The 24076-nt window shown below is 40.2% G+C and overlaps 1 protein-coding gene across 2 annotated transcripts in view; it reads left to right on the forward strand.

The window, feature by feature from the left end:
• Positions 1-24076, forward strand: part of LOC121354809 (utrophin-like) — an 86168-nt gene that overhangs the window by 17095 nt on the left and 44997 nt on the right. The window contains exon 1 of one of the 2 annotated variants that reach the window (XM_041469724.1): positions 16505-16610. The exons of the other annotated variant lie outside the window; for it this stretch is intronic. Coding sequence (XP_041325658.1) covers positions 16517-16610 — 94 coding nt within the window. The 5' untranslated portion in view covers positions 16505-16516. Of the gene's footprint in view, positions 1-16504; positions 16611-24076 lie in introns of those variants that run through there. 2 annotated transcript variants of the gene reach the window in all.

The following is a 24076-nucleotide window of genomic DNA, read 5'->3' on the forward strand; positions in this document are numbered from 1 at the left end:
TACAAAGAAACTTTTGGGGTTCCTACTTTGCTCTAGGCAGCTAAATATAAAAGGATAAAAGTGTCCTGGAGTGATCAAGATGGCTTGGGGTTTTTTTTGGGATTTTTTTTACCTGTCTTAGTAGAACTTTGTTGCCTGGGTTTTCATTTCCACCCCTGGGCATTACTATAGTGAGCTAAGTAAGCATGGAAGTGGCTGTGTAGCTGCAGAGGAGTGTGTTCCCTTCTGGCAGGTATTCAAGAACATCTTTGAATATTTATATGGTGGATTAACACTGTAGTGTAGAAGATGTTTGGCAGAAAATCTTTGAGGATCTTGCAGGTTGCTGCATGCAAAGTTAGTGGTTTCTTTGCAAAAGCACATATTGAAAAAAACCCAAATGACACTTCTTAAATGTGCTGAATAAGGGTGCTGAGAGTTGTATCTGGCAATATGTGATTTTTGCAAAGGCATCCTGCTTTGGATTGTCATTTATTCAATGTAACCTGTATTTTAAAAATTGCTAATACAGGGAAAAAGCTTTGTACTTCCTCTAATGGATATCTAAATTTTACTGAAATTTGTGTAATTGAATTATGTAGAACTTATTAAAGGTTTTTCTTAAATTGTAAGTTGACCTCAGGTTTGACAAATCATTGGTCATTCTTAGTTATTGGCATTGATGTGCTGTAGGAGGAAGGGTTCTCATTGTTCAGTTGAAGTGAAATTCTTAATTTCATGGAGAGATGGAAGAGTGCTTGCTTCCTTTCCTCAATTTTTCCAAGCTAGTTTTTGTTTTAAAATGGTCTTGTTCTTTGGTTGCAACCTGAAGAACAAGGAGGGGGACCCTATGTGGGGGATGAGGAATAATTCTCTTTGAAGAAATTTGATGAATTTAGGAGAGCAGTGGAGACCCTAAACATCAGAACAACCAGGCTGGTTTAGAAATTGCTCTATTTATAGCGGCTGTGGCATTACCAGGGAGAATTCTTCAACTGGGTTTGGGCAGAGTAATTTCAGTTTAGCACCCACTTCAGCTCCTCCATGCAGGGGTCACACCTGACCCACTGCTCTACCCACCACAGGATGTGTTGCAGGTAACTCATGGGCGCAGCAGTGGGCTCCATGAAGTGCCAGTGCACTGCATAAGGTGAGGGAGAAATTGTTCATGTGGGAAGATAAGGCTAAACTTAACCATATGCAGGCAATTAAAATTCATGACAAAAGGTCAGGATATTATACTCTCTGCCAGTCACTTCTTCATTAACTAGACTTATGCAAATATAACGTGGTCTGTTAAAATTTAACCCCAAGAGATGACTTCTAGCAAGAGAATCAGTGTTGATGCATAAAAGTGGGGAGTAGGTGGAAATGCTGAAATACTGTAGACACCTCTTTCAGCTTAGTATAAAAACACAGTGGCTGAGAAAAAGGCAGTTTCTGTACATAACACACACAGTATTTAGTAAGCAGTTGTGTCTAGTAGATATTGGTTGATGGAAATGTCTTATATATACTGTGTCCTTGTAGTGTTTTTAAATTCTTGCTAATGAGTTTAGATCCCCTCTACTATTTAAGAATACACTTGATTTTTCTTGTAGCTTAATCTAAGTACTGTATTTCAGCATGGCAAGGTGTTGTGTGGTTTTTTGTTGTGTTTTTTTTTTTTTAATACTTAGTTGTGGTGTTCCTCTGCCCCTCTACTACTTTGTTCATTTTCCTTAGTTATTTCTTATTGCTGTTTCTGTTGAGAGATGGTAAGAGTAAAGAAACAGCTGAAACTTCCCATGTGCTTAGTTTTCCTGAAGTTGGTTCCCAGTAGTGGTATCTTGGTGGTGTTTCTTGGACCAGTGGAGCCCTTTAGAAATCTTTGTTTTACTTGGGTGCAATCTGTCTGTAGTGGCAACTGCCTGTAATAGTTCATCTCTGCTGTTACCAGGTTGAGTGCTGTGTCTTGGGTTTGTTCAGTGAATGACTGTGTATTTCAAAGGCTTAACATTTTTCTTGTTTTTCAACTTGTATTCACCTAACATCAGAACCACCTTATCAAAGAGATCTTTTATCCCGTTAGGGCAGGGTGTTCCTAAGAATGGATATCCAGAAGAAATTTGAAGTGGTAAAGGCCTCTTAATACTATAGTTTTGGGTCACCATGTTATAACACTAGCTATCAATTGTTAAGGTATCTGTGGATGAGACCTGTTTATACTGCAGAACAGTGGGATGTTTTTTCCTTTAACTTTACAGTTTTTCCTTCTTAATCAGAAGGAAAAACTGTGAAATTGGTCTCATCTTTGTCACTCTTCAGCACTATTGATTGTCACAGGTCTTGGGCTTGACAGATGAATGTAACATTTGGGGTATCCATAACTCAGATCTGTGCTTTTTTCAGGGGAAATATCAAAAACATCCAGGAAGGTCAGCCTTGATCTTTAGCACTATAGCCTAGTCTTCTTTAAGAAAACAAACAAATCATAAAAGAAAACAAACAGAAAAGCTTACCCTGACTTCCTTTTCCTTTCTGTTTTCTCACTGCAGATGTGCAATAATGCCTTCAAAATTGAAAGAAGGTAGAGCTTTCAAAGATTAATACGTTCCTATACCTTGCTTTTTTGTTATAACTAGTCACTAGTTAGGTAGATGTCGCTTGTGACTGATGTTGAGAGAAAGGCAGCAAGATTTCTCCTGAGTGGCAGTAATGGCTCAAATAAAATACTGAATACTAAATATGTTATTTGTGGATTAGCAAGGTGATTAGATGTACCCACTGAAGTTATTGAAAGGGTTAGGGAATGCAAGTGTTAGAGTGGTTTTTTTTCCCCTTGGAACTCTTTCTTGAAAAAGGCATGTTTCATGTGTTTCAGCCCTCAGGGAAGGACATATTTTCAACTGCTTCTGTTCCTACCCCTCCCCCTCATAAACTGAATGGTAAAGTAAATAGAAATGTAATTATGCGCTTTCTGGCTTGGCTGCTTCTTCCTTATATACAAAAGCACAGCCACAAGGTAAGGCAGTGGTTTTTAAGTGATGGAAGAAGATGAGATGGGTTTTTGTCATCTTTGTTGTGTATACTCAAAGATAAGAGAGAAGGAGGACTATGTGGCTGTATATGCCTGTGCACACATATGTATGCATAGACCTCTTGTCTACTTTTCCCTTCTAGGACTTGCGTTTAGAGATCACGATATTCCTGGGAAATTATGCAGCCCTTTCAAGTTGAGAATCATTATAGAGCAATGTATAATCCCAGATTGGATCCAAGATTGTTAAAAGCCTGTCTTTAATGAGGTGTTTCCAGTTAGTTGCCTGGGAGTATGGTACATCCTCAGTTCATACTAAAGCATGTATCTGTACTTCTTCCATCATGCTGCAGTGGGAATTTGTGCAACCCATGCTGAATACCCCTGAGTTGTCCCCAGCCAACAAGGGTGGCTTGGAAGCAGCTAGCAACAAGTGTGTGTGCGCATTTGGGAGTGCATCACTGATGTGACTGGGCCACTCTTAAGGGATGGGTTTATTTCCTTGTCACATCAAGACTGTGTGGGGAGCTCCTGGGCATTGGGGATATAGAAGATAACTGTTGAAAACTTTGACTGATAACAATTACTAGAAACATGGTGATTTGTAATTTTTTAAAAACTAGCTGAATTCGGTATAAGAATTGATGTATGTTGTTGTAAAATCTTTGGATTTTTTTGAATGGTGGTTTTCTAGGTTGTGACTGGAATAATTTTCTCCAGGATGAGCGAATGCTATGTGGACAATATGTATTCTTGCATATTCAATTTTTTTTTTAATGCCATAACTGAACTAACAATAAATCTTCTGACTCAACCAGTAAAAGGTTTTTAAGGGGCAGAAACATTCAGAACAGAAATGGCAGACTGAGGGACATGCTGCTTCATGAGATCCAAGACTTCATGTAGTAGATACAGAAGAAGTGCATCTCAGGCAAACTGAGGGAATTCAGCCTAGGTGTGATAAAATTTATTGCTATTTCTTTTTAGTTTCCCTTCCATCCCCAGCCCACCCCCTTTCCTGGTTGGCTCTGATGTCTCAAATGAGAAGCAATCTCAAACACTTCTTATGACTATTTATGGATGTTGAGCTCAGCTACTCTGCATATTTGGTAAAGTTGACTCCCAAGGTTTCTCATGACATGTCTTCATTTTCTGCCATCCATCAGTTTCTCCTATATGTGCAGTGTCTGAACATTTGCATTTGGACTCTGAAAATGCAGGTAGATTCACTGCTTCCTTACAACTCTGCTGGAGAAAAGTTAGTTGTTTTTTTTTTTTTTTCCACTTGGTCTAAGATACACTAAGGCTCTCCTGCTGGTCAGTGTCTGAACTTTGAAGCTTGTAGCTATATTTTCCTGTCTTTCTGTATGCTTGGCTCCTTCCTTGTCTGTGTACTTACTTGTGTATGTGACTGTGAAAGTTGTGGTTTAATAGCTCCACTGAATGAAGAAGGATAGTGGTGGTTTTGTGAACTTGCTGGAAAATTTTAGTTTCACTCTCAGCAAGAGGTCCCCACCCAGCTGGGGAGGCTTCTGTGGTTCTGTGCTGGTGACTGCACTGGGCTTGTTCCTCTGACCTTGGCTTTGTGGTAGTAAAAGCTTAACTCAGCCTTTAAGTGTCACATACATAGTTTCCTTGTGGTTTTATACTGTGTTGGGATTTCTTGTGGTTTTATACTGTGTTGGGATTTCACCACCATGTGCACAGCTTTTTAAACTTTTTAGCTTTTTAGAGATATATGGGTTTTTTGTTTTTTTTTTTGTTCAATTTCCTGCATGAATTGTTCATAAATCACAGTCAAAGGTCTGGCAATAAGTTGTTAATGCAAACATGAGGTACATGGTTCTACTCTGCCTAGCTTCCACTTTCATATTGAGTTTTGTATCTAGACACAAGGGGCATATATCATATGGTGTGATTCTTGGAGTGTGCTGGACAGGTCCAGGAGTTAGACTTAGTGATCCTGATGTGTCCCTTCCAACTTAGCAGAGTCTATGTGTGTGGTGATCGGTCCTTGCCACACTAGGTGTCATCTACTACTTTTTGCACTGTTGCAGTGCCAGAAAAGGAGGAGAGACTGTTTATAGAGGGCTAAACTCTCTGCAGTGCTTAACTAGAAGGCACTTGGGGGCTACAGTGGTGCCTCTAAAAGATTATTTGAGTAAGTGTATCTTGGCGATGCCTATTTTTGAACCTGGGTTATGTTAAAGGGTATTTGGCAACTTACGTTCAGGTTGACAGTGCTGAAACACTTCTGCTGCACTTCTGTGAAATTCTGGTAGATGAGAGTGCTGTTTTGTACTTGCAATGTTTACCGAGCCTTTCTAACATTATCCTGATTTGTGGTGACTTTTTTTCTTCTTTTTCTATGCTGATACAGTACTCTTTAGAGTGGAATGTAATATATGTTAAATTTTTTTACAGATAATGAAGGAAATTTGCATTTCATAGTGGTATTAGTCATGAAAGTTAATTGTAAAATTTGACCATTTTATCTTCAGAGAAAAGCTAGGTTGAAGCTGTGATATTTCTGATATCTTCAAGAGCCCTGTATAATTTCTGTAACCAGTGGGCTGGGTTGGAATTGCTCACCTTCTCTACTTCTACTTCCCAAGCTCTGCACTGTTTTGGGATTGCTGCTGCTATTTGAACCTTCTTGCTCCCCAGCAGCTGCAGAACCTGAACATGCCTTGTAGGCTTCCAAATCATAACAAATCTCATGGCTCTTCTGTTTTGTTATAGGAGATGGAGTTTAGGCGAGGGGAAAACCTACCAAAAGAACTCTTCAATCTGCTCACTGTCTGTAATCCAGTCCTGGGTTTTGAGGGACAGGTGGGCTGTAGAATTGGTTGTGGCCTGTTGCTATGGCTAAGAAATGAAGCATGAGGAATTCCCTCCTGTCATCACTGCTGCCCTGGCATGGCTTCCCAGCAGACTTCCTGGTTTTAGTTGGGAAATAGGTTGTTGGTGAGACTTGATTTTTGGAAGCAGTGAAATAAATGGCAAACAAGCCAAGTCACAGGAGTCTTCTTGGTGTTTTCGGCTAGGACAGGCTGTATGGTGTGGGGGGAGCTGAATGAATGGTTATGATAGGAACTGAGAGGCGCTCTAGCTGTTCCTGTTGTAGTCACAAAGTTCTTGCTGTCTGCTGTTGGATGTGTGTGCTTGTACTGTCCTACTTCTTTACCAATTACTGAAATACAGAGGTTGAAATGTGTTGGAGCAATTCCTCCTAATTCCTGGACAAGGCAACAAGGGCTGGGATAGGTCCTGGGAGCTTCTCCAGTCATTTTTGTCTGATGGAGGTAGCAAAGCTCCCTGGCTGAGCTGGGCCTAGTCAGAAGCCTGGTACTGGGGATCTGTGAGTCATGATCCAGCTGGTAGCTAAAATACCATCATAGGGACATCTGATGCAAGTTAGATTTCTTGTGAAAATATTTCTCCCCTCTACCCCCATGTCTACTTATTCCTGCTTTCGTGTGCTGCTGGGGGAATTTCAGTGGTTGCATCTGATCCTGACCAGGAACATGTCCTGTTCTCTGCTGCTTCTTCATCCCAGCTGCCTGATCTTGGATGCCAGAGACAAAACTGGAGACATGCATGTTTTCTATGCAGTATTGGTAGGAATTTATACTGACTTCACTGGGATTGTACTGGATGAAATGCAATGAACTGGCTTGCCTCATCGATTTTGACCCTCCTGACAGAGTGTAATGAGACTGATGAAGAGCTGTGTAGATCAGGGGTAGAACAAGGGAAGGAAGATCAAGTTAATTGTGGTGGAATGGTAGGTACAAAATTGTTAGTGTGACAGCACCTGATGGTCATGTGGGAGTGAGAAGACTGAATGAACTGTCCTGTGATTTGTTTTGAGAGCTGATCATCTTTCTTTTGTAACAGTAGTGGTGTTTTGATCATTTACAGGAAGAATGAGTATTTGGAGGCAAGTAAGGAGAAAGGTGGTGGAAAACTGCAGGGCTGGGGAGGTTATTTGAGTGTAAAGGTAAATGTCTGAAAACCCCTGGGTAATGCAACTTCTTGACTCTTTTTGGTCATATAGCTGCATGTACGCTAGAGTTACTTTTCAGTGACCCAGAGCCTCATGTGCACTTAGTAACACAAGTTCCCAGAAAGGTAGGTTGTGCCAGGTTGTTTCTAATTATCTTCGTAAACATTTTATTTGCACTTGTATGAAATTCTTGTTCTGAACCTTGCCACCCATATCCTAAACTGCCTTGCTTATCTCACAGTGTAAGCTGTAAAGATCTTTATTTGGTGAATCCTCTCTTTCAAATGGTATTTATGAAGATGTGTAACAGGGATTTATCTTTTTTTCTGTGGCTGACCTGAAATACTTGTGGCAAACTTTATTGTAGGAAGGAGAATGTGTCAGAATCTGTGATTTAAAGTTAAACAAACAGTCACCTACAAGAAAACAAACAGTATCAATGCTGTGGTTATGCTACAAAGTAAAACAAAAAACCAAAACCAGGCAGCAGTGAAGTTTTATAATGCTTTGTTCGTGCAACTGTCTTAAACCAGTCCAGTCAAAGTGAGGGAACTGCACATAAATAGAAAAGTTTGTGACAGTGTTAACTGTGAGAATACTACAGTTAGATATTAAGTGATTGGTAGTGAAGGCATTATTATGTTTGGTTAAGCATAGCTATTATAGAGAAGTGCTCAAATCTAGGGCAAGTTGAAGGCAGAGTAACAGACACTTGCATGCTCATGTCTGAGTGAACTAAACTTGTTTGTATTTTGTTGTCCATCTCCTTTGTTTAAATTGGAGTTTTACCAACCTGTAATGAATTTCTTTTTTAAGGAGACATGGGAACAAGTTTGATGCAAGTTGCTTCAATGTTAACTTTGTGAAATTGAAGTGGTTTTTGCCTGGATGCATTTGCAGGCTTGCAGAGAGAAACAAGGCTTGCTTTTTAGTAGCAACTTGTTGCTGCTTATGCAGAAGTCAAACTAGTAAGAAAATAACCCTATGATAAAACCTGTTCTGTTTTTGGAAGCAGCAACAAAAGCAAGTAGGGTAGTGGGAAAAAGACAACATAAGGAACAAACTGGTAAATGTATACGTATTTTTGAAGTACATGAAAACAGCGATTGTTTATTTAAACACTTAAATTCAAAGGGAAATAAAGGTAAACATTAAAGGCTTCAGCCTTAAAATGTTTTGCTGAAGTAATGTGAAATTTTCTTGAGCTGGTTGTTGCTGGCAATGTCAAATGGCTTCATAACCAGTAGTACAAAATAGGGGTGTGAAATGAATAGCTGAAAAGCTGCTCTTCAGACCATGGATGAGATTATGCCTGATCACACATCAAGTTCAAGGTGTGATATGTCAGTAAGGTGACCAATAATGTTGTTACTATAGTATGTGCATCTGTTTTAAACCCTTTTAATATTTGAAATTGTTTCAAAATCAGCTAATGAACACATTGTTGACATTGTTGACATATTTATGTGGGAATGCTGTGCTGAATCTGTTGCATCACAGTAATTGTGAAGGAGCAGTTGTGTTTTGGGGCTTCATTTGTCTGGCTTAGGAATGGGTATGATTTGCTAGTCAATCTTGCACAAAAAGAATTTTTAGAATATACTGTACGTGTGGCCTCTATCTCAACCGTCATGTGATTTAGGCTTTAAATCCAGCTAACACTTGGTTATGGTGATGGCAATATGATGGCAGTGGCACAGATGGAGTTTTTAAAATGGGTACCATGTGATTGCAGGCTAACTTCTGCACAGTGTTTGGATTTGCTTACAAGGTTTCTGAGAGTTTTATTATCATATCTTAGTGGGTGGTGGCATTTGAAGAATAAAAGAATGCAATCCTTCTGTCCAGTGGAGCTTTGGTAATTACTCCTCCGCACACTTGAGCTTAAATAACTGAGCTCAGTGTTTTCCATTTGACCTGGCAGAAGCCTGCAAAGTATACACACAGAAAGCTTGCTGAAAGTTTCTTGAAAACAAGCAAGGGTGTAAACATGCAATCTTTTGCTGGCTTGCAAAATTGAATCAGTTGCTACCCCTCAGCTGCTTACCACTCCTAGTCCTCTTTTCACCACATCTCTGCTGATTGTGGCTTGTGTGAGCTTTCCTTAGCTAGTGTGGAGCTGAGTTATTAACCTAGCTATTGCTTAGCCTTTTCAGAGTGGGCTGCTTCCCAGTCTCTGCTTGGGAACCTGGGCAGGTGGCTTGAGATAGATGGGTGCACATTCTGTCCCAAATAAAATGCACTATAATTTTCACTGCTGTTGGATCTCTGTTTAGGAGTGTGTGTGTAGCATTACTGTCAGAGAGACTTGAGGCTTTTTGGTATTTAGTTGTGTGGACCTGTTACTTCTTTAGGTTCAGTTCAGTTGTGCCATGTGCTTTGTCTCTTTTCCATACTCCTTCCCAAGTCCCCTGATACACTGAAGTGCTGTGCTAAACTGAAGAGCACTCCCTCTGAGAGCTTTAATTTTCACTACTGTGGCCCTAAGAAAGCAGGCTGATGCTCTTTGTTGCTTTGCTCTTTGTTCTTGTGTTTCTCTTTACTAGTTGGCAGTGCAGTGTGGTGGTTCTGTGTTGCCATAGCTGCTGTGTGATGGTTCCTCTGTAAACTGACCTCAGCCTCAGAGTAGTTTATTAATCTGCTATTTTGCAGGTTCCAGTAGGTTCAATATTTAACAAAGCACATGGTTTTACCTCATTCTTTTTCTTCTGTGCTAATTGGGGAGAGGGGAGAGAAAGAAGGCCATTAATTATAATAGTAGTTTTAATGATGCACTTCTAGTACCTGACAGTTGATGCAATGATTTTTTTTTTAATACAGTCTTTGTAGAATGTTATACCTACCAAAATGTCTGAATGTCAGATTATCTGTTGAAATATACCCTCTTTGTTGAAGTCTTGATAACCTCAATCACACAATGATTTGCAGTTTGTAGCTGTTAAAAGGAGATCAGTGGCAAAAGGTTGTGAATGCTGTGTAAGCTTTTAGCAGTAAATTTAACTATTGGGACAAATTAACAAGAGATATATTAAGTCTATATTAAGTTAACTGAAGAGTTTAAAGAGGATTGAACAGGAGTATGTTTTGTGTGGGCTTTCCCCCTCCTTTTGGTGAAGGAGGTTTTCATGAAAATAAAGGCTTATACAGTGGCAGCAGTAGGTAATTCTAAGATGGTATTCTGCAGTTTAGAAAATTTTACATTGTTGCTCTGGCATCATGCAGAAGGAATGGTGTGATGTCTGCCCTCATCAAGCTGGCTGCTCTAGGACTGGGCTGGGTGCTGTGTCACTGTGCTGTTCTGAACACCCAGTGCAGCCTTGCTGCACTGAGCTGAGTAGGTGTGTTTTGGGTTGATTTTTTTTTCTTTTTTTTTTTTTTTTTTTTTTTTTTTTTTTCCTTTTTTGACTCTGATAACAGCAATGTTATTTCAGAAAGAAGGATGTTTGCCTTCTGTCCTTGGCAGGACACAGGTTTGTCCTCTAAGGAGCAGGGAGTTTAACTGGAGATGTGTTTGTGTTGGACCTGACCAAGGTCCATAGGGAACAGACTTAGTTTTAGCATGCCTCTAATAGTTTCTTACTGATTTTTAGCTCTCTGAACTAGGAAAAGACAGCCTGTTTAACTTAGGGAGCGCTCTTCAGTATTCTTATTCCAGAAAGGAATAGGGAACCTTGGGGCTCCTAATGCAGACTATCTGCAGATACCTCTTTTCCAGGTGAGCAAAACTTTCCATTCCCAGCATGGTGACTGGGAAGTCCAAAGAATTTTGTTAATAGTTCCTGCAGAAAGCAGGGCGGCTCTGCACAGTGCTGTCCCTCTTTGTCCTCTGTGTTTTTTTGCTGTGGGAAAGCATGAATAGAATACGTTGTTGCAAGCAGGAAGGGAAGTAGACTGTCTGGGTTGAAGAAATTGATTGCTAATTTTAACAAGACTGGTTATGTGTATGCTTGTGACAGTGTCAGTTTGGAAATAAGTAGCGTGTTATAAATGGTACAGCTGAAGAGTTTATGTCTTAGAGGGCGCTGTCTTATCACCCATGCATTGTTACAGGGAATTGAAAAAAGGAAAAACAAACTTTCAGATCTTTGGAGTTGCAGTGCTGGTTCAACCCTGCTGACCACGAATGTGGTCATTGGCTGGGGTGCGCCACTCTTGAAATGCGCCTGTGATTATATTTAACTGTGATTATGTCCCCTCCTTCTCCCCACCGTGGTAGGAGATAAGAGTTTTAGCTTTTAGGATGAAGATTGTGATAGCTGGTAGAGTGAAGGCCTGAAGACTTGGGCAAGTGGAGAGATGTGCTTGCTCCACAGCTTCCCCTCTGCCCAGCTTGAGGCAGACATCAATGCACAGCCCTGTGGAGTCTGGATGGGGAAAGCTGGAAGAGTTTGAAAAGAATCTGTCAGAAGATACTTTGAGGAAAAAACCCTGTGGGATTTACAAGGAAGCTTTGAGATGTTTATTTTCTGGGAGGTCCAAACAGACATTTACAAAATGAGTGACAGGAAAGTTTACAAGTAAATTATTCGTATGCTTGCTTAAACCATTCCTTCCAAGGCTTTGGGTTGTGTTTTGGCATATGAAGGACAGAAGAATGAGATGTTTTTTGGAAGCCATGCCTTTTTCTGCAGCAGTCCCTGATGCTGTGGGGTGTGCTGAGGGTGTTTGCCTGTCCTGGGTAGAGCTGGTTACCAACAGCTCTTACAGCTGCTTGGCTGCTGGCTTGAACCCAGTCTGTCCCACTGCAACAGGGCAAGTGGTTTTGAAAACTGTGAACCACCAAGATTGCTTGTTGGAGGAGCTGGGGCAGATCAAGTCGTGTCCCCTCTCCTGTGCTTGGGCTTGCATGCTGTCATTCAGGGCTCAGTGCCTGGGCTTCTTCTGAAATGCATGTTGCACCCCAGCATATGAGCACGCAAGTGTCAAGCAGGGCATCTGTCATGGTTTCATTGGGATTTCTTTTATAAAGATGCATGTGAATGGTCTGGAGCCTTGTTTTGGAAGGTGTGCATTTTTAATGAGAAGCAAAATGCAGAAGGCTCCTACTTTTCCTGGGGACCTCCTGTCACTCCTGTGAGTTGCTGCAAACAGGTGGCCCAGGATGTTTTGTGAAAAGCAGGTACTGTTTGGATGTGGCTGGGTTTTACAGGTGTGATCATAATGTAAACAACACTTTCAGAAGATTAATGTGCTCCACAAATTTTCTCAGTATTTGCATTCAAAATATTCCCTTTTACAAAAGGAAAAGGGAAGCTGTAAGAGGAACGTCAAAAAAGGGTAAAATTGTGGTGATTCTTGAAAAGCATTGCAATTTATGTACAGTTGCTACTATTATTTCTTTTGCAGGATGAGTCAGTTATTTGTGGCAGCCACAGACATGCAGTTTTACAAGACCCATGTGTCAAGTGCCTGAAGCGATGTGTGCTGGAAAGGTTTGTGTTGGAGCTGCCTGTGAGAGCACTGAGAGAATATCTGTGTGTTATCTGTACTGCAGTGCTTCACTAGCAGCCACACACTCTGTTCCTCTTCCACAGTAGTGAGGGCATTTAATGTATTAATAATGTTCTTTTCATTAGAAAGGTTTGTGCTGACATGAACCTGTTTGTGTGAAATAAGGTTTCAATAGAAATGCTAAAAACTCAGTGTTCTCCATGCGAATTTGCTGGTGTTGTGGATTTCCTGGAAGTAGGGGTTAAACTAATAACTAGTTTCCATCAAAATGTGTGAGGCATTTGGAACATTACTTTCTGTTCAAGTTCCTGTTGCCTCTCCACCATCCTTCTTAGCATCTCCTTAGACGCTCTTGTTTGCTTGTTGGAACAAGTATTTTGTGGCCTGCTAATTCAGATCATGTGTGGCAGGCCAGCAAAAAAAGTTGTCAGGTTGTTGTGGTGAATAAAACATCCTGAACAAAATTATGGGGTGTTAATCCCACAGCATAAGAAGCTCTTAACTGAATGCTTATTATAGCAGTATTGTAAAGGATAGGACTAGACAGGTAACACAGGAACTTTGAAAAAGGCTGAGCTTCCCCTCTAGGAAAACTCTTGGCTTACTTGGCTCTCACCTTGGAGAAAAAGTGAAGGAGAACCTTTGTACCTCCTTGTTCTGCTCCCATAAGAAGTCCCTTAGATTTGTTTTTTTCCTCTGTCCTGAACCCAAGCCTTTCTCTGTGGATTTGTATGGAAGAGTGTAAGTTCAGAGCAGGGCTACCCAAGGCCTACTTGGAACACAGCTGGAAGGAGGCAGATTGTGAAAAAGAAGCCAGTTTCCTCTTCTCAGAGTCAAGGCATTCAAGGCTCTTGGAAGACTCCCAGAAGGCAAAGAAGAAATGGAAACCAGTCTCATTACAGATTGTCTTGCATACAGGGGAGTTTGATAATTAAAGGATGTTGCCCTCTGCTCCCATTGTTGTTTGCCTCTGAGAACTTTAATTTTACACTGAACCCCGTGCTGATGGTGTATATGCTGAGGGAGTGATAGACAAGTGATCTTAAGTATTTATGAGCTCACCTTCAAACGAATGGGTACAGTTATCTGAGTTTTTTTCCCCCCTCTTTTTTCCCTTTTCCTCTAGGTGGTTTTTTGCTTTCCCATATAGTGGACTAAGCTATAGATGAGCAGTGTTTCACAGATAAAGTGTGGAATTCAGACCTACTCTTCAACAAGGGCTGAATTGTCATCCAAGCTCCAGTCCTTTGGAAAACTGTTAAAGCAAGCTTGTCATGTGTGGAGTGTAGCCTTGTTCTTCATGCTTTGTAATACGTGGGCAAGCATAAAGAGACATGATTTCTACTTACTAGGCTTCTAGTTAGGCTTCCCTCTACTTCTGTCTTCCCACAGTAGTTTCAGCTGGTCTGTTTGGCTGGTCTTTTTTATCATACATGATAAGAAACCTAGGCAGCCAGCCAGCTGCTGTGGAACTATAATAGGGCCAGTGGCATGTACAAAATTTGATTACTGCTGTCAACACCAGAGAGAATAGAAGAGAGCACGTACTCCAGTCAGAGAGCTACTAAATAAATGGCCTGTTGAATTCAGTAGTAGTAGAAATAAAACCATCTTCCTAATGAATGAAGTGGTTTATGGGTAGAGAATATACTAGTACATTGAGCTCTGGAGTTAGGTTAAAAATTTATTTTAAAAGTCTTCTTTTGCCACCTTCAAAGATTACTTTGACCAGAAATTTCCATTTATCTTCTGTTTATCTGCTCTTGCAGTTAATGTATGGATTTCGCACCCAACACTTCAGATATTCACAGAGGCCATGGTTTCACTTTTAAAATGTAGCTTAAAAATATTCCTGCCATCCTAAAGATAACTTCTTTGCAGATGGATTCAGATATGAAACTATTTTATGCTAGTAATTCTATTTCCATTTAGACAAGAGATTTTTGTTTTTTAAATTTAAATATAGTGTAACAACCTCCCACCTCCCTGCCTCCCCTGAAGTTAATACATGTTCTCAGTGTACATTCTTGTTGAAATGTTGGATTTTTGAGGCAAAACGTGCTGTTAGATAAAAGTGGTTTCTCTGATGTTCATGGGGCAGCTGCAGATGTCAGGCAGAGCTTGGAGGCTGAGCTTCTCTGGAAGCTCTGGTGCATGAATGATTTACTCAGCTTCACTAATACCTTCACACTGAATGAAGTTCAAGGGGCTGATGGAGTCAGAGTGGTGTTTCTATAACTGCTCTCACTGACTGCAATCACTTCCTCATTTGAGAAGTGGTAAACCCAGAAATGTTGTCACAAACTAGCTGACCCGTGAAACTTGTGCTTCTTCTTCAGTCTTGCCAAGTGTGGGTGGGCCTTGGAGCAGCAGGGACTAAGGTGAGGTATTGGATACCCAGGAGAGCATTCTTAGAGAATTCAGACCAGTCTCATCAAAACTTGAAAAAAGGAACATGTGGTGCTGTTGGTAAGACTTTTGATATATGTGCAGGTCTGTCTGCTAATTCTCATCATTTGCTTGGTGGAGTTGGCAATGTCTTTTTGTTTTGTGCTTGGGAAGTGCTTGACACAGTAAGGTTTGTATTTATATTTATAAAATACACCCTTGTTTATTTCTAAAATAGAAATCCTAGCTTTAAAACTTTTATTACCTTTCCACTTTGGTCTTGTTTGCATGGTTCACAGAAATGTTTGGATACAAATGTCTGATTTAGCCCCCTGAATGTATGGTTGTCTTTATTAATGGAAACAAAACTCCTTTTGTGTGAAGCCTTTCAGCCTTCAACTTTGAAGAATTCTTGAATTTGGGAAAAAAACATCCAACCCACAAATTACAGTAAGACCAACTTCTGGCCCACAAAAATTTAAAGAAAAATCTGATCTTGATTTCTCCCTCCTTCCCTTCTCTGAATAGTGTCCGAGGTGTGATACAGTAAACTGTCCTGACTAGATATTAATGAAGAGAGGAGAGCTGTATCTAGAACATTTGTCTTATAGCATGATACAATGAGACAGGCAGAACAAATCAAACAGCCTCTGTCTTTCTGCTTTTGAAACCAATTATGTGGTTTAGAGCACTCCTCTCTGGTCAAAGTGCCTGTACTTGTGTTCTAGTTAATCTCTTCTTGCATTACTTTGTTGTGACTATTGGACTTCTGTCCAGTTCAGTACCGAAAGTGTGGGATATGGAGTGTCTTTCATAACTACAGTATTTGAAATCCTCTTAATTTGGTTGTAAAGTTGGCAACAGGCTTTTGAAGACAGAGGGATTCACTTTGCTTTCTGTACTGGTGGTAAGCACAGTTTAAAGGCCCACTTGAAAATAGCTCTCATTTTATCATAGCCCTGCATTACCAATTTTCTGCTTTACTGTTCCTTGCTGTGTCTTGTTTGGAATTACTGCACAGTGGAGAGGGCATGTCTAATCAGAGTTTATAATTTTTGACTTGGAGGTTTATTTGTACAACTTCCTTTATGTGCTATAATCTCATGTTTAAAATTTATTGTGTTTTTTTGAAAGGCCATTAAAAGATGTGATTGCTTAATTTGAAGTGTTGTTCTGGTTGTATGTTCTGTTGAATGTGTTAAAAAAGTGTCATAATGATACTGCAAACTTTTTACAGAATGAATACTAAAAATATTTAGGATTTTTAAAATGAGTACGGTGTTTGACCAGAAATTTTGATTTGAGCAGAAAAGAAAAATTACCATCAGCTTTCCTATTTTCAGTTTATAGAATTTAACTCGCCAGTTCTCTGAAAGCTGGAGTGTCCTCCTGTTTTCATAAAGAGTATCAAAACAGCCTATTTATCTGATTTTAAAGAGAAAAGAAATCTCAATTAGCTTGAAGTCTGTTATTTGCAAACTTGCAGCCTTTTTAAAGGTTTGTTTCCTGACTGGTTTTGTCAGTCACTGTGTGGCTGAATGTGTCAAACCGTCAGAGGAAAACCAGCGCTTCCCTCCCCCTTGAATCCCAGCATGCAGTTCTTGCATGGGTACTAGCGTGTACTTCCTCTCCATCTTCACTTTCCTGTTATTCAAAATCTGAGCTTGATCATGAATGTTCAAACAGCCCAGAAAGCCGTGTGGAAAAAGTACAAGGTTGCTGCGCCTCGGCATACTGACCGGCAGACCTTTTTTGCTCCGCTGGGTGAGTGCTTCCCTATCTTCTGAAGGCTGTAGTAGATGAAAGGATCCAGGCATGTGGGTCTGGTTTTATCTTCTACACCTGATGAGAGCTGCTTTTCTTAACTTTGCAAAAGTTTATTTACACTAACAGAGCAGGTCGTGGAAGGCATGGCAGGAAACAGAGCAGGGAAAGGCTGTCTTCTGTGGTGCTGCTCCGTTGCAAGGGTTGTGTGAGCTCTGGCTGTGTCACACCTGCTGACATAAGATCCTCATGGTAATGCTTGTGTTGTGGGCTTCCCTTTCACCTAGAACAGTAACTTGTTCATGGCAGAAATTTTAGCATTGTTGTGTCTGATTGAAAGTCTTAATGTCTCTAATTTTCTTAAACTATGCATTAAATTTTGGTGATTTCAGCATTTACTTGTTTTGATTCTTTACAGTTCTGCCTAGTGTGCTTTTTGGTACTTTTGAATGTATAAACTTACAGCAGCTCCTTGACACCCCACAAGTTTTTCTCCTCATTTTGGTGGTATCTCAAGAGAGCCGTATTTCCTGTAATTTGGAAAGAATGTTTTGTGGAGGGATGCTTAGGAAAAGAAGAAATTTGGGATATTCTTTCCTCTTCTTTTTGCCAGCTTTCATACCGATTCTGATTGAAATTTCATGGGTTGTCTCATCTGTTTTTTGGCTGGGGCCAAATAACACAGATTGGCAAGGAAAAGACAATTTTGTTATTCCTAGTACCTGTGAATATGCTATGTAGATACAGTAATTGACAGATGGAAACTGCTTATTTTGTAAATTGGTGTCAGAACTTTGAGAAACCAGAATGTGTTGATCAATAAAGAATTTGGTCCACTTGACTTTTGATGTGGGTTTTTTTTTACAAAGCTAGAGTCTGAAGATGGGTTTTTAGAAAGAGAAACTAAAATCCTCTGAAGATGTATCAATGTAATGGCTAAATTTAGAATAAAATGACGGGCTGGGATTCTGATTTCATGTATGTTTGCTTCTAGAACAATGAGGTGGATTTGGATATATGCCAGTTTAGCTGGGAGCAGAAACTTTTCCTTTGTGGCTCAGCCCAAACTTCCTTAAGAAACTGACAGAAATGTTAAGAAACTCAGTAATGTGAGTAGAGTTGCTTTTGACTGACTCTGGAGAGCTCAGCAAATTATAGGTTGGAGAGATATAGTGTTCTTCAAAATCTGCACGTATTCAGCCCTCAAATGTGAGACATCTGCAGTTGATCATTCTTGGAAGGATAGCAGTAGGAGAAAATCAATTTGCTTGGTTTTAACCTCGGCTGCTGTTCATGGAAGTTGTTTGTTCTGGCTCTGCATGTACTGGTGTAGGTTTTTTGGACTATTTCTTGGGTTTTTTTCCTTTCTTCTTTTTTTTTGTCATATTTTTAGAAGAGCATAAACTTGGGACAGGAGTTATAACCAGCCATGTAGTTAACTGACGAACACTTCCGTTGTGAAACCTCTGAATGTTTGTCTGTGGGATAATAGGAGGGTCAATCTCTCTGAGGTTTTATATCTCAATCCTTCAGGTCTTTTTAACGTGTAAGTGCACACATTTAATATTTGATTATGTTTGTGTGTCTATGGATGATTTTTCTGATGCTTGCTCCAGGTGGCTAGGCTAAGGTGTAAACCTCCTGGGTGAGTAGCAACTACATGCTGCTCAGGTGCTTCATATGATTGAGCACGGTGTTTACGGATTGTTTCTTAAAACCTGTTTAAATCTGAGTTGAACTGGCAGTTTTTAAAAGAACATAGATCATGGCTGGTAAATTGCAGTTATGATTTTTCTTAATCAAGCAGCAGGATTTTTGAAAGAAATTTGTTTAATTATAATCTTTGTAACTGTTCATAAAGTGCAGCATTGTACACTTGCTTTTCAAGAGAGTCATAGTCTCACATTCATTGTTATCCTCTCACTTTTTTTAAAAACTCTTTTGGAGTTTTTAGTTTGGAGACTGAGAGAGAATTGTGGCTTTGAACACTTCTTAGTGTGTTGGAAATGCACATAGGAGGGAAAAAAATCTGAAAAAAAGCTAGAAGGTAAGAGGCATGGAAGGGAAAATGTTGAAAAAACCTGAAGGTGAAATAAATTGTGTGTGTGTGCTATGGTGGAGAGGCCATTCTCTGACATGACAGGATTTTTAATGATGCAGTACTGGAAATACTCAGGGAAAAAATGGGTGGAGAAGTTGGAAGGGGTGTGTATGTAATTGTTTCTTCATGTCCTTTGCTTTATACAGAAATCTAGAATATAAATAACAGGGACGCTTTTCAGTCAGCAGAGGTGTGGCTTTGGCATTTTTGGTTGTGTGCTTGCTGTGAGAATTGGCAGGGACTGGAGGAAGGGAGGTTGAAGCTCATACCTGATAAAGTATCCAATTGTAAATGAATTAGTTTGGCTGAAACTAAAGTGGTTAAGACGAACTGCTGTTCTCTGAAGCCTAAACAGCACAACTAAGTTTTGTCAGAGATGGATTTATGGTCTTAAACATTCTAAATAATTTAGCTCATCTGGTGGGATGACCTTCTTTATAACAGTCTAATCTCTTAATAGCCTCTTAAACTCTCAAGTTGGTGACAGGCACTGGGAGTGTGGTGGCACTGGTAGGCTACTGGTGCCTAACTGGAACCAAAGCTTACTCTTTATCTAAGAGGAGAAAAAAGAAGGGATCTTGTACTTTTTTTGCCTTTTCGAACAAAAGAGCTTTCTTCATTGCTGTTCCGTGCCATGGGAGATAATTTGTTCTTCTAGTGAAATTTCTGAAACTGTTCCAGGAAAATGATTGGGCTATTTTGTGTTTACATGTACATACTCTACTGTTGTGGCACTATTTGATGTGATTATTTAATAAAATATTTTTTTCACCTCAATTGCCTCATTACCCAGATGGAAATCACCCTGTTATTGGAGGGGAGGCTACTTAACCTGTGTTACAGAAGCAGAAAAAGATGCTGGTTCTATTACACTTTCTGAAAGGGGGTGCCTTGTAGAACTTTTTCTGTACAATGTCAACTCCTGAAGCCAATAAAGCACTCTGCAGTAATTGAATAATCTATGTTAGCACCTTGGCATTGTGTGACTAGATATTGTTTTGTCATTATATTCATACAGTTATAAACAGAAGCAAGAGGTGAATTTACATTTTGTTGTGTGAATTAATTGTGCAGCCACCATCCCAGTGATTGAAATGAGTATTACTTTTCAATAGCAGTAGAAGGCAATGGCAGTGACATGACTGGGGTATTTTGCAAACAGATAGATAGTTTGAGAGCATATCTTCTGAAACTCTGCATTTAGCTTCTGTTACCATTTTTGTCTCTGGAAGTCTTAGTAACACTAGCCTATAAACAATAAGCTTTCTTTCAGGTAGGAAAGTATTTGTCTGTGTTCCCACAAGATATATGCACTGATAGCAGCTTGAAATTGAGACCACACACAAGCTGTTACTATAGTCAAACTAATATTTATGGTGTTGTTCATATTACTGTAAACTCTGATCTTGTTAGTTGTTTAGTAGAGCTGTGTTGGACCTCAAATCTGTTTGATTTCAAACAGCTCTAGCTTTTAAACACGTGAAATGGTATATTTCCTTTTTGGCAGCAGGTGAAGTACATGCTCTGAAATACAGCATGGTTGTAAATAGAAACAGGCTTACATAGTAATTACATCACGTTGCCTTTTGGGTCTTCAAGTGAACTTATTTTCAAGATCTGAAGGACTTTATAAAACTCTCACGTATATTAAACTCTTAAATGCACGTAGGTACTGAAAAAGTGGAAAATATTTTCTGTTGTCCTGTAGTGGAGTCCCTTTTTGAAGCTGTATGGGGGGAGTGTTTGGCTGCTGGCCGCAGCCTGTGCTCTGTGGGACAGAGCGGTGCCCGTGACTCAGCTCTGCCGCGCGGGGAAACCGCGTTCCCCGCACCCGTGAATTGTCTGCCGCTGGTTCACTTTAATGTTCTCACTGAAATGTTGCGACCCTTAACTTGAGGGCTCCATCTGCTTCCTGCCCCGATGAATAGGGCAGGAATTGGCAGCAGTGTGGCCAGCTATGTGACCTCATTTGTGTGGCGTCTGGGTGGAGCGCGCCCTGATCTTCGCTGGGCGAGCAGCTGAGAAAGCGAATTGCAGCAATTCCCTGGCTGAGCCTTCCAGCGGGTGAAACCCGGGCTTGCGCTGCAGGGCAAGCAGATGCCTTTACTCTGACACTTGTTACGTGCGGAGATGAATTCTGTCGAAGCGTTCAGAAGAGCAACAAATGGTTCGAGGGTTCTCTGCAGAAATCGGGCAATGTGCTGTCCGAGTTCCGTGCGGGGCAGGGTGACAGTCAACAGCTTTGTCCTTGTGTCTGCCCGAATCAAAGCTGTCACACAAGTGTGCACTGGCAGCCCTCGCTAATGATTGACAGTCAACAGAGCATTCTGGATCCCTTGTGCAGATGGAAGCAGAGTGGTTGTATCTGTCTTGCTGAATTTCACTGCAGTGTGGATTTTGTACTGTAGTTATGACACAGCTCCTCTTTATTGAGATACGATGTTGCTCAGGGTTAACTGTCCTGGGTGTGATTAACTCCAAATTAAGGCCTGTGATATGATATGCCAACTTGGAGTACACAGGTCCTACCCCTGCCCATTCCCTCTTGTGCTGGCGACTGGTTCTAGCCCAGTGCTTTTGTGAGGTTACCTCGAGCTGTCCCCCAACATCACGGCTTCAGGACTGCCTGCCCTGGATTGAAAGAAAGCATCCTGCTTGGCTTTATGAGCTGCTGATGTGCAGCCTTTAATACTGTTTATCTTTCTTTCAGCTGTACTTTCTACCCTGAAAAAATTGCACAGCTCAATCATTTTAAGCTTCAGATTATTTTAAAAGGTTCTTAGCTGGTTTAATACCTTGTAATGCAAAATATTTTTAAAGCAATTCGTAAAACATTCTGTGCAGACCGTTGAAATTAACTTCAGCTCCCCTCTCAGCTATAGTAAAATCAATATTTACTTGGCTTGTGTGACCAGAATTGCCTTATATACAAGGAAAACATTTCCACTGCTGCTTTTAAGGTAGCAAAGAGATAGTAAAGCTGTTACTTTCTGAAAGCGGAATAATAGATCCCCTCTAAAGCTACTTAAAACCCTCCTAAAGTCTTTATGCAGATTTTTGCAAAATTGTTCAGGCACAACCCTCTCTAAAAGGTTAGTTGCCATCCATTTCTAATGAAGAAAGCAAATTAATGTGATCTGTTTAGTTGCTGCAAGTAATTGTGAACTTGGATATTTGAAAGCTAATTTGTATTACTGAATAGAATCCAGTTTGTTTTTCTGATTTTCTATAATGTAAATTTTGCATTGTATTTTTTACCAAAAAATTTGCTACTAATTCTTGTTGTGGTTTTCCTTTCAGTGGAAAAGTTGTCATCAGCAAGCTAAAGCCTACAATTTGGGATTGAAGGATAGTATGCTGGGATTCTGAGTCTTGTACAAGAAAGCCATAAAACTGTCACCTGATGTCTTACCATCATTTCCATACCTGTTGCCATAAAATCTCATGGAAGCATTCCTTATCTTATCTACAAGCAGTAACTGCAGTAGCTTGAAAAAAAGTTCTGAGTGTGGGTTATGCAGATAACTTTCCTGTGGGAACATGCCTCAACCTTTTGTTTAGTAGTCTTGAATGCAAGTAGAGTCTCCCACAGTGTTCAAGCTCATTTCTCCTTAATAAAAGTGAAAGAAAATGTAGTTGGTGAACTTGAGTATCAAATGATGGTGTACTGATGGTGTACTTTGCTGCATTAAGAAGCAATAAATATGCTGTACAGTTAAATGGAAGCAAGTATTTTATCCTTTCAGTTTTTGATCTGTGAACAGAACTTATTGTACAAAAATTGTTACATTGTCTTGCAGAAAGACTTGCAAGTCCTAATACCTAGACAGAATTAAACCAATCACGGTACGCTTCTTGTGTTTTTGGTTGATTTTGATGCCGTTTGATTCCTGTCTCTAATATAGTTGTGGTATATTCTTGAAAATAATGAAGCTGTCAGTTATTCCCACTTCAGTGCACAGTGCCAGCCTTCTGTTGGAGGTGCTTTTCGGTTTAAGTAATTTATCTGCCTGTCACTAAGGGCGGGGGGGGGAGGGGGGGAAGCTTATTTTAACCAAATGCTGTTTTAGGTTTGCATCTGAATGAGAAACCAAGGTATTGCTGATAATGCAAGATGCTAACTTTCCAAGATATTTTGTTTTACAATGGATTAATATCAGAAAACAGTGCTATTTAACTAATGATTAGAATGAAATTATTTGCGTTACAGTGAGCAATACTATAAAAGACTTTATAGAGCGTTCACCTTGCTTCTCTGGGTTTTTTTTTAATGTCTTTGGTGGCTTGTTTGGGTTTTTTTGTGTGTGTCTTCTATTGTTTTAGTTAAAGTAATAAAAAGAACTCTTAGAGTTTGGCCTTAGGAGTTGAGCTGGAATTATTTTATGGCCAGGTAAACTAGCTTGCTATCTTATTGGACATTCTTCTGAGCTAAGGGGAAAGATTTTTCTGTATAAATTGCTGTAATTGTGCCTTCTTGAAGTTAATATTGTCTTTCTCTGCATAACAAGTTTGCTGTTCAGCCCCTGTGATGGGTTGACTTTGGTAGCTGCCAAATGTCCACCTAACTACGCCCTCACTCTCCTCTCAATTGGACAGAAGGAGAAAAATGAGACTGAAGGCTCATGGGTTGAAATAGGGGTAGAGATATCACTTGCCAGTTTGAACTGTGGGCAAAACAGACTTGATTGAGGGGAATTTTTTTAACTTACTGAAAAATAGTATAGGATAGGGTGAAACAAGAAGAAAAAGTGAAAACACTTTCTACCTCCCTGCCTCCATTCTTCTCGGACTCAATTTCACTATTTAATTCCCAAATCCTTGCCACCCTCCCCCAGTGCCTGCTTATTTAAATTACATCTTCATCTGGAATGTTTTTTGAGAGAAAAACTGGAATTTCTTAGCAGACATATGCAGTTAACTCTCAGCAAGAGTATGAGATTAAAAACCCTATGGTCTAAAAATTTTCAGATGGTAGAAATGGATTCTTGGTCTGAAACAAACTTCAGATATACCTGAAAATGATTCAAAGCTTGGTTTAGCATATATGTTAATGCTTGTGGGAGCAGGGTTTGGCTAACAGTGTGTCCTTGTGCCTTTCTTTATAGTGTGTGACTCTCAAACCTACACAAATGAAGCCCATGTTTGAGGCATGCAGACTTGCTTTGAGTGCTTGCAGCATCTTGGAAATGGTTCTGGCCAGCTGCTAAGCAAGTGCAGTGTTCTGCTGCTTGTGATGGCATCAACTGAAGGAGCCTGCAGGAGCAGTGAGGCTGGCTCACAGCCAGCAGGAGCAGGGGATGTTTGCTAGCCCCTTTTGCTGAAGTCCTGCCATGGTGTTCCTTATTCCTGCTTGCTGCCCTGTTTC

This window comes from Pyrgilauda ruficollis, unplaced genomic scaffold, assembly GCF_017590135.1.
Source record: "Pyrgilauda ruficollis isolate IOZ18807 unplaced genomic scaffold, ASM1759013v1 scaffold24, whole genome shotgun sequence".
Classification (NCBI taxonomy): domain Eukaryota; kingdom Metazoa; phylum Chordata; class Aves; order Passeriformes; family Passeridae; genus Pyrgilauda; species Pyrgilauda ruficollis.